At 34.5% G+C, this 10,902-nt stretch overlaps 2 protein-coding genes across 2 annotated transcripts in view; one reads left to right on the top strand and one right to left on the bottom strand.

Annotated features, from left to right (window-relative positions):
* Positions 1-117: 117 nt before the first annotated feature.
* Positions 118-10,902, top strand: part of LOC134276052 (cell division control protein 45 homolog) — a gene marked incomplete at both ends in the record, with an annotated part of 33,278 nt that continues 22,493 nt past the window's right edge. Inside the window, 2 exons of the mRNA XM_062758333.1 lie at positions 118-212; positions 471-591. Coding sequence (XP_062614317.1) covers positions 118-212; positions 471-591 — 216 coding nt within the window. The remainder of the gene's footprint in view (positions 213-470; positions 592-10,902) is intronic.
* The window catches only part of LOC134276053 (sodium-dependent lysophosphatidylcholine symporter 1-A-like), a 16,497-nt gene continuing 7,722 nt past the window's right edge, over positions 2,128-10,902 (bottom strand). Inside the window, 9 exon segments of the mRNA XM_062758334.1 lie at positions 2,128-2,438; positions 2,618-2,755; positions 2,841-2,953; positions 3,065-3,148; positions 3,249-3,332; positions 3,513-3,625; positions 10,381-10,471; positions 10,717-10,843; positions 10,845-10,860. Coding sequence (XP_062614318.1) covers positions 2,282-2,438; positions 2,618-2,755; positions 2,841-2,953; positions 3,065-3,148; positions 3,249-3,332; positions 3,513-3,625; positions 10,381-10,471; positions 10,717-10,843; positions 10,845-10,860 — 923 coding nt within the window. The 3' untranslated portion in view covers positions 2,128-2,281.

Raw genomic sequence — 10,902 nt, 5'->3', positions numbered from 1 at the left:
CAATGTTCATTGTATAAAAAGGAGAAAATATATAGTTTTACAGAATTTTTTTGTTTTAATTGTTTCTTACTATTTATTGCTGTGTTGGTGGTTTGTAAATTTTAAGATGTTTTGTAGGTGCGGCATGTGTTGATGATAAATTGTGGTGCCTCCATTGACGTGGTAGATGTTCTACAACCAGAGGACTGTGTTCGTTTCTATATTTGTGACAGGTAAAGGACTACTAATCAGACTGAAATATTTCACTCCTTGACCTATATGATTGAAAAGCTTAATGTGTTGATGCCAAAATTCAGAGTAGTTTCACTAAGTTCAGTGTTCAGGTCCTGAAGATTAGTATAAGTATAATGAGTGACACTCTTGTTTCTTTTAAAGCAAATATGGATTATGAAATTGCAGTATGATATAAAATAATGGCAAAAGCAATTAATTGAATCCAGACATGTTTTCTCACTATTCCTGTTGTTTAGCCACAGACCAGTAGACGTACACAATGTGTTCAATGCAGTTCAAGTCAAGCTTCTCATGAAGGAGGATGATTTTGATGACAACCCAATTCCAGAATATGACACAGTCTTCAGGGAAGAACAGGTAAAATTGCAAGCATTTGATTCTGTCATACATCAGGGCTCTAAACCACTTTTTGGGACTGGGGCCGGGGCGGTTAAAATTGGGAGATTATCGTCATTTTGGGAAAAGTTGGATAACCTCCTCATAAAATCCTCAAATTTTGCTTTTCTAGCATTTTGTCATCAATTTAACTCTGGTTTTAAATAAACAGTTAAACAGAACAAACATGGGTACAAAGGCTACTTATGAAAGTACATTAGCTTTGTCATTACTATCTTTGAGTGTTGATATTGCGGTTATATGTCTTTCTGAGTGACAGTCGCTAGTCACATATTCCCGAATTTCCTCGATCACATGGACAACTTTGCTTACCAATACAGCGCGAGACTGAACATGCCGAAGCGTGGGTATGTTTCTAGATGCAGCTTACAAATGTTTAAATGAAATGTCTTTTTTTAAAACCAAAATGACGTTTTTTGTCGAAACTACATGACAAGATACTCTGCACTCATAGTTAGTATACATTTTTGTAAAAACAATAACCTGGTTCCCCGAACCAGTTTACAAATACATTTGGCGCGAACTAATAAAACAGAAGTACAGTTTCACTTTCATTTGCAAGTGTGTTTTGTTTGGGGTTTTTTTCCGATTAAGTTTCATGGACTTTTATTTTTTAATTAATATTTTGCTATGGAAATTGGGAAATTTACACCTTTCTTTTGGGAAAAAAGGTACCTTTTTTGCATTGGGAACGGGGCCGAATATCGGCCCCAGATTTAGAGAATCGATAGCCCTGTACATGTAGAGGTGTACTAAAATGAACATATATCTGTCAGAAATGTGTTGGGATTTATAGCTTTTAAAACATCTGGTTTAATGATTCTAGAGGTACAACTTCTATATGAGAAAAATAAGTTATCCAAAAAAAAATGTCCTGAGGAAATATACTCAGGTTTCAATAAGTTTTGATCATTAGTGAAATGCATGTATAATTTTTCTTTTAATTGAACATAAACGATATTTTCAGTAGCAAGTTCTTAGTGATTGAGAATGCAGTTTAACAGGATTAATATTGGATGAATTGAATTTGGATGTGATGCATCACTCCATGACCAAGTTATAATGAGTTTACCCTACCAATATACAATAGACTTTAAAAGTTGAGTAAAGTTTACTCACATATGGAAATCGAAATAAACACCCAATTTCAAAATCTATTTTAAAATAATGTATCCCTGTGGTATTAGTGGCCTTGTAAAGAAAGTTGCCTGTATACAATACATTTGTCAAAGGCACATGGAAGTAAAAAAAAAGTTCAAGCTTAGGTTTTTTTAATGGTTTATATCAACACACACTTTTAGGCTTTCAATTTATTAACTTCCACAGATATTGCACTTAAATCTTGCAAATGCATAATACACATGTATAAAAATATAATGATTAATTTTGCTGGAATGCAAACACAGTTGTCATCATAAATGAAAACAAAAATTACCAAAAAAAAAAAATGAAAATGTCAAATGAAGTCTTAGATGAATATCAGTTTTAACTTGTACATCTGTATGATACAGTTTCTTGTAATCATCTTAAATTTTTACAGTGACTATTTCAGTAAATCTGGAGTTGATATCAGCTGTATTATCAGTATTAAGACTAATTGAGCTGAGTTACTTTGAATGAATATTTAACTGGTATTTCGGACTATTTCCTGTCATCTGAGTCGATCTCTCTTATCTCTGATTGGATACTGAGCGAGGAACACTAAAGCAATCACCACAGCTATAATGGGGCCCGGTATCATTAGATACCTCAGGGCAAGTCCCACACCAGGGGGTTGTTCACAGTCTCCAACTCGGTATCCACCATACCTGAAATCAGAAAATAAAATTAAAACTCACAAAATTCTTTTTATCTCTATATGCCACAGATTGTTGGTTCTCGCTACATGTTAAATGAAGTTAATGAAGGAACCAGAATTAAAGATTAAGAAGCAGGTTTCTAAACTTGTTCTTTATCTAAGAGAAACTAAAACATGAAGCAAGCTCACTTTAAAGCAAACTGAGAAGAGGCCACTGCTAGTCCTGTAGCCAGTTTGTTGAGGAAAACGTAAAAGGAATAGAAAATGGCATCCTTGTGTTCTCCGTGTGTGAGATAAAACTCGTCTATAACATCAGGAAGCATAGACCTGGGAGGGAAAAAAAATAAAGTCACGCAAGAAAATATAAATACAAACTTTATTGATATTGGAAGGGAGATAACTCTGTACATACCATGGTAGAAGAAGTGAGACTGCAATGCTTAATCCAGCGAAGACCAGTATAATAGTGTAAACAAGAAAGCTGTCACGAAGGAAAAGCTGTGACAGCAAAACAGGGATGAACATCTAAAGAGAGATAAACAATGACCAGATTAAAATAGCATCGAATTTGTTTTATTTGCTGTTTTTATCTTGTGTAGATTTCCTGAGATATAATGCTTCTCCAAAAATTCTTACCAACATTCCAGCGGCAAAGGTTCTCTTCTTGCCAATTTTCATTTGTATAAAATGCCAGACAGGTAGACTACAGATTGTGGAGGCCTGGAAATTTGTTTTTAAAGAAATCTTTAATGCAAGACTACAGATTATATGATTGAAACCTGTAAAGGTGACCCATTTATATGTACATGTATATACTAACCATGATGATGGTGATGAATGTGGAGAAATATTTGCCCATGCCAAGTGAGTATGTACAGAATAGAGCCAAGTTTCCTTGAGTAATCTGGAAAGATGAAGAGTTTAAAATGGGGTTTGACTGATTACAAATGATTTTATTATGCTCCAAATTGCTTAAAAGTAATTTTAAAAGACTACTGGTAAATGGGACAAGTTAAAAAAAAAACAATTTAAGCCCCTTAAAATAAGAATCAAAGTTAAGCTGTGAGTTTATGTATCTACCTACTGAGATTGCTACAGACAAAAATAAAACAGACATGGATAACTTCAGATAGGGTCGGAAGAACAATACTTTCCGTAATCCTTTAAAGAAACCATCTCCTGACATCACTTGCTTGACTGAAAGAAAAAAAAACCCACCTCATTGTTGGTTTGTAACATATAAATTAACTAGGGCTAATTGTAACGGGAACCGTTACAGATGTTCCCCAAACGCTCCCCAACTCCCTTTTTGTGCCTTAGTCCCTGTAAGCTTCATTAAATAAGACGAACCATATGCACGTGCATGCATGTGCATGATGACCATACATTTTTGTAGGAGTCCCTTATGTCTATCTCCGTTCTATATTCCATCCTGTTTGGTTGATTACCAAGGGAGTTATGACAACTTAAAGTTTAAGCCAATCAGATAACAGCGCACATGTATGTGCGTGATTTCATGAAAATTATTATTTATCAAATTATAGGATATCCTAATGCATGACTATGTTTTAAATATCAAAGCATTTCGGCAAAAAACAAGAAAGATATTGAGGTTTTTGTTTCAGCCAATCAGAGCACAGCGCACGTGCATGCGCGTGAGTTCGTGCTAATTTGACCATGTCATATTATTTACACTACTAATATATCCTTATATAATGAGTTTTATAGTATTTCATCAAAAAATGAAAAAGTTACGTCTATATAAAGTATATCAGTCATTTCACTCATTGCACGCGCACGCACGTGCATGCGTATGCGCGCAAAATGACCTTCGTTCCGCACACCTACACTACACACCTATTAACCCTAAAAAGGTCTTCCGTCCTGTTTGACCGGAAGAAACCGGAAGTAACTTTCATTTTTTACAAAAATGAGTTGTAACGCCCAAAAATGTATAAATCACCTTAATTTCTGTTAATTAATGCTAAAATAAGCCATTTTTGCTACTTCCGGTTTGACCAGAAGTGACGACGACGGACGGAAAATTAATAAATATTATCACAAAGACACAAGTTAACAAAAAACTTGTCAAGAAAGGCAAAAATACGCGTTTTTGACTACTTCCGGTTTTTGCCGGAAGTGACGACGACGGACGTATTTTAATGACTCCAATGGATTGAGCTTGACATTTTGAACAACTTTGCTTCTTTGACGTATTACAAAATATCAATACTTTATAAGATATAAAGGAAAAAATTTCGGCCCCTCTAGGCCCTTAATTTCAGGGGCCAGCCCTTTTTAAAAGATAGCATTTGAAAGATGGCAGAATTCTACACTTCTTTTGTTCTATATGTTTTAACAAAATATTTCCAGGTAAAAAGATATCGTAGAAAAAGGTGGTAAAAATTTTGAAATTTGCGATACGACTATTTACGGGCCATAGCGTGCGCCGACGTGCGGCACTTCAGATAGAAATGAAATACATTCCACAAATCTACAGACTTAGGTCTACCATACCTGAAAGTATCACGTGTCTATCTAAAGCTGTTTAGGAGAAATCGTGCGGACAAACTGACCCTTAAAAAATCATTAAAATGCTTATAACTCGAAACGGAACAACGGAAGTGACGTCATCAAAACAGAAAAAAACGCATTAGGTTCGAGTGATGTTACATAAGTCCTGAAAGTTTCATGGAAATCCATCGAGCCGTTTTTGAGAAATCGCGTGCACAAAATCGGTAAAAAAAAAACCCAATAACTAGATGAAATTCGTTGCGAGCAACGAGAGGTCTTCCGTCCGATTCCGAAAAGAAAACGTAAAATCGAGCTGAAAATGTTAAAAAAAGATTTGCACACAAGGGGATTGCACCCAAGTCACCAGCATAAAATTCCAACGCACTAAATATTACACTATCAGGACATCTACTCTACGAAGCAGTGCCTCTCTCTTAAAAGTATGAAAGGTAGATCACTATTCAAAATTTGGCGCCAAACGCTAGGAGTTAATCTTCGCGCCTTTTCTGTGGAATGTTCTATTAAATAGGTGTGATAGCTTCAATGAAATAAAAAAAAACGTTCTTATAGCTTTAGATTCGAGGTTTAGAAAGTATATATAACACATTTTACAAATTCCATATTGTATATATGCATGTAATACTAAAGCGGTGAAACTGTTATGAATTTTTAACTTTTTTCAATTTCCTGTTTATCCCCAAAGTGAACTATCCCGATTACTTAATCGAAAGAGGTCGAAAAACATGGCTCGCCCTACGACGGTCAAGGAATCAGATATCATTCATGCTCAATAACTTGAATCAGGTCTTTGAGACAAGAATTCTAAAATAAACTCCATGAAGAGATCTTTAAAAAATCGTTTTCTTATTTCTGTCTTATTTATTAGTTTAATATGACACAAGTGTGCATAGGAAAAACAGTGGTTAAGATCTAAACTTTCAATATTAATTGATATTCTTTTTTGAGAAAGTATTACTTATAAGTATGATTTAAGATCTGTTTTTCCGTGATGCATAAAAGATATAAGGTATCGAATTTCATTTGCACATTTAGTCTTTTCTTTTTCTACTTTGAGAACCAGTCAAAACCAATTATAGAAGACGTTAGTTTGACACAGAACTGCAACGTAACTACGACGTGACAATCCAAGTATTCCTTTACATTTCATTTATCCATATGTTACTTTCGTTCAAGCAAACGCTCGGCTGCCTCCGTAAACCCCTATTGCGAAATGTCGGCGTTGACAGAGACAGCCGCCATTTTGGACCCGCTTCAGATTTTTGAATGCTAATATCTAGAGTTTAGATTTATCAATATTGAAACAAATTGTATAGAAAGCATAAGAAGAAAGGTTTCTATCAACATACCAAAAATAAATGAAAAATATGGAAAAACAAAAAAGTTAGAAAATGCAGACTTTTTAATTTCGCTTCTTGTAACGACCGGAAGTATTGACGACGCACAAAAAGGTGATTCTGCAAACCACAAAGTCATGATCTCTCATCTCCAAGAAGTCTCCAGTTCATATCCTAAACCGTTTTTGATAAAAAGGGGCGACAAAATTGCATTTTAAAATCAGGAAATTGTCCATAACTTGGCACCAGAAGAGAATTTTCCAAATTTTGCATCGGAAGTAACAACTTCATATTATAAGTCATATTTTGTTAAAGTTTCATGAAAAACCGCTGAATAGTTTTCAAGAAATCGCCTGCACAAAATTTTGTCAAAAAAAGAATAAGAATAATAAGAAACAATACAATCACTATAAGGTCTTCCGTGAAGACGGAAGACCTTAATTAAAATAAAAGTAAAAAAGAAACCTAAGAATAACAAGAAGGTCTTCCGCTGAAGACGGAAGACCTTAATAATAATAACTAGAAAAGAAACTCGTTGCGAGCAACGAGAGGTCTTCCGTCTGATTCTGAAATAAAAAACGAAAAATCTAGCAGAAAAAGTGATAAAAAAAAAAAGTCGGACATTCGGGGGAGCGAACCCGGGTCGCCCGCGTGACAATCCAATGCGCTAACCATTCGGCCATTGAAAACACCGCTTCAAATTTTTAAATGCGAATATCTCGAGATTGCCTTTTTCGATTCTAAAAAGAATTACATATTACGCATTTGCAAATGAGTCTCTATTTAGATAGAAAACACCAAAGAAAAATATCGAAAAACAAAAAAAAATGAAAAATTGCATTTTTTAAATATGCTTCCGGCAGAAACCGGAAGTGCTGACGACGCACGAAAAGGCAATTCTGCAAACCAAAAAGTCATGATCTATCATCTCCAATAAGTCTCCAGTTCATATCCTCAGCCATTTTCGATAAAAGTGCGCGACAAAATTGCATTTTAAAATCAGGAAATCGTCCATAACTTGGTACCGAAAGCGAATTTACCAAAAAAAATTACAGACTGCACAACTTCATGTAATGACGCATATTTTATGAAAGTTTCGCTGAAATCCGCTGAATAGTTTTCGAGAAATCGCGTGCACAAAATTTTGTCAAAAAAAAGAATAATAACTAGATGAGAAACTCGTTGCGAGCAACGAGAGGTCTTCCGTCCGATTCCGGAAAGAAGACGTAAAATCGAGCTGAAAAAGTAAAAAAAAAGATTTGCACACAAGGGAGATTGAACCCAAGTCGCCATGAAATTCCAACGCACTAAATATTACGCTATCAGGACCTCTACTCTTAATCTACTTGTATATATTAACGAATATGCTTCTCTCTTAAAATTATGAAAGGCAGGTCATTATTCAAAATTTAGCGCCAAACGCTAGTTGCCAACATGAAAATCCAGCAAAAAAATATTACGCTTTTGGGACCTCTGCTCTAAATTTTCTTGTATATACCTCGGTATAACAGTGCTTTTGTCTTAGAATTATGAAAGGCGAGTCACTATTCATAATTTCGCGCCAAACGCCACGAATTAATCTTAGCGCCTTTTCTTTGGAATGTTCTATCTTATAGGTGTGATAGCTTCAATGAAATAAAGAAATGTTCTTATAGCCTTAAATTCGAGGATAAGAAAGCATATTTAACACATTTAATTTTACAAATTCCATATCGTATGTAAGCAAGTACGACTAAAGCAGTGATACGGCTACGGATTTTTACCTTTTTTAATTTCCTGTTTATCCCCAAAGTGAACTCTCCCGATTAGTTAAATTTCCATGAAAAGGTTATAGTGTTTCGCCGAAAAACATGGCTCGCCTTTCGACAGTCAGGGAATTGGATACCATTTGTGCTCAATAACTTGAATCAGATCTTCGAGACAATAATTTTAATACAAACCCCATTAAACGATCTTTTAAAAAAAATAGCTATCTTATTTTGTCTTTTCTGTTAGTTTAATATGACACAAGTTTTATACTTACTGTATTCATTGATATTCTTTCTTGAAAAACAATTACTTATAAATATGATTTAAGATATGTTTTTCCGTGTTGCAAATCAGAAGATACATGTATTAGGTATCGTATTTCATTTGCACATTTAGTCTTTTCTTTTTCTACTTTGAGAACCAGCCAAATCAATTATAGAAGACGTTTAAGAAGAACTTAGTTTGACACAGAATTGCAACGTAAATACAACGTGACAATCCAAGTATTCCTTTACATTTCATTTATCCTTATGTTACCTTCGTTCAAGCAAACGCTCGGCTGACTCCGTAAACCCCTATTGCGAAATGTCGGAGTTGACAGGGACAGGCGCCATCTTGGACCCGCTTCAGATTTTTAAATGCTAATATGTGGAGTTTGGATTTATCAATTTACAAACAAATCATATAGCAAGCATTATAAGAAGGGTTACTGTTAGCATTCCAAAAATAAATGAAAAATATTGGAAAACAAAAAAGTTCGAAAAATACGGTTTTTTAAATTTGCATCTCGTAACGACCAGAAGTATTGACGACACACAAAAAGGTGATTCTGCAGACCAGAAAGTCACGAGCTATTGTCTCCAATAAGTCTCCAGTTCATATCTTTAGCCATTTTCGATAAAAGTGCGCGACAAAAACGCATTTTAAAATCAGAAAATTGTCCATAACTTGGCACCGGAAGCGAATTTTCCAAAACAAATTATAGACTGCACAACTTCATGTAATAACGCATTTTTTATGAAAGTTTCGTTGAAAACCGCTGAATAGTTTTCGAGAAATCGCGTGCACAAAATTTTGTCAAAAAAAGAATAATAATAATAATAATAATAATAAGAAACAATACAATCACTATAAGGTCTTCCGTGAAGACGGAAGACCTTAATAATAACTAGAGCAAAGCTCGTTGCAAAGCAACGAGTAGGTCTTCCGTCATGTTTGACCGGAAGTGGCTTTCATTTTTAACAAAAATGAGAAATAACGTCCAAAAATGGTTTGATTCCTCTAAATCCATGTTAATTATTGCAAAAATAAGCCATTTTCTGTTACTTCCGGTTTGACCGGAAGTGACGACGACGGACGGAAAATTAATTTTAATGCTCCCAGAGACATGTGTTACCAAAATACTTGTCAAAAACGGCAAAAATACGCGTTTTCCGACTACTTCCGGTTTCGCCGAAAGTGACGACGCCGGACGTATTTTGATGTCTTCAATAGATTAAGCTTGACATTTTGAACAACTCTGCTTTTTTGACGTATCACAAAATATCAATACTTTATAAGATATAAAGGAAAAAATTTCGGCTCCTCCAGGCCCCTTATTTAAGGGGCCAGCCCTTTTTTCGAGATGTCATTTGAAAGATCTTGAAATTCTACACCATTTTTGTTCTACATGCTTTAACAAAATATTTCTAGGTAAAAAGTTATCGTTGAAAAGGTGCTTAAAATTTTGAAATTCTTGATAGGACTTTTTTCGGGCCATAGCGAGCGTCGGCGCTTCGTACTTCCGGTAGTTGTGATATATTTAGTGCACTTCTCCAAAAGTTGCTCTAGCATCACTGAAAATTTCAAGCTTCTGTGATAAGTGCTTTTTGAGAAAACTGCCGGACAAAGTGACCCTATAAAAATCACTAAATCGCAGAAAACTCCGAACCGGAAGTGACGTCATCAAAATAAAAAAATATATATCTAGATTTTTTGATGTTCTATCAGACCTGAAAGTTTCATGAAAATCGATCGAGCCATTCTCGAGAAATCGCGCGTACAATATCGGTAAGAAAAAAAACAATAATAATAAAAATAGTGGAAAAGAAACCTAAGAAAAACAATAAGGTCTTCCGCTGAAGACGGAAGACCTTAATAATAATATTAAATAATAATAATAATATTAATAAGAAACAATACAATCACTATAAGGTCTTCCATGAAGACGGAAGACCTTAATAATAATAATAATAAGAAACCGAGTAAAATCAATATGTTCCCAAACTCCGTTTGGGGAACATAACTAGGTTGAATACAAATTAATCTGTGATTTGGCTGTTCTGCTTTTCTTACCTTTGTGTTCCTTTGTACCATAGAAACAAACAAGGATGCAGGCAATATAAAGACTAACTATAGTCACAGATGCATCATGGTATGAATTTATCTGCAGGGTTAAACAAGAATAGAAGGTGTTAGGCACATGAGTTCTAAATGTAAATTTCATGTATAAAATATACATGTATCTTCATGATCTTTTTCATTCAAGATATTTTCAAAATTTATTGCAATATGAAACAAAAGATTGCTCAAGTCTCAGTTGTTAAAAAAAATAATTTTACAAGGTGCATTAGTAGCATCCAAAACATGTTTCTAAAACTGAGTGAGAACAGGATTTTTTTTAATTGATACCTGCTCTATTAAATTGTCGTTTGTTGACACTGTAGAATTTAAGGGCCCAGATAATTTATTGCATGCTCCAGCTGTTCTATGCTTTTTGATGTAATGACCTTGAATGATCACCCCAGTCATAACCCCAAGCTTCAGCAACCATTCCTATGTTTATAAAAGAGAATTTAAAAACATTAAGTTTTGGTT

The sequence above is a fragment of the Saccostrea cucullata genome, unplaced genomic scaffold, assembly GCF_032062105.1.
Source record: "Saccostrea cucullata isolate Sc308-1 unplaced genomic scaffold, CSIRO_AGI_Scuc_v1 ctg6897, whole genome shotgun sequence".
Classification (NCBI taxonomy): domain Eukaryota; kingdom Metazoa; phylum Mollusca; class Bivalvia; order Ostreida; family Ostreidae; genus Saccostrea; species Saccostrea cuccullata.
Note: the sequence above shows the minus strand (reverse complement) of the source record. Positions and strands in the feature narration are given on the sequence as shown.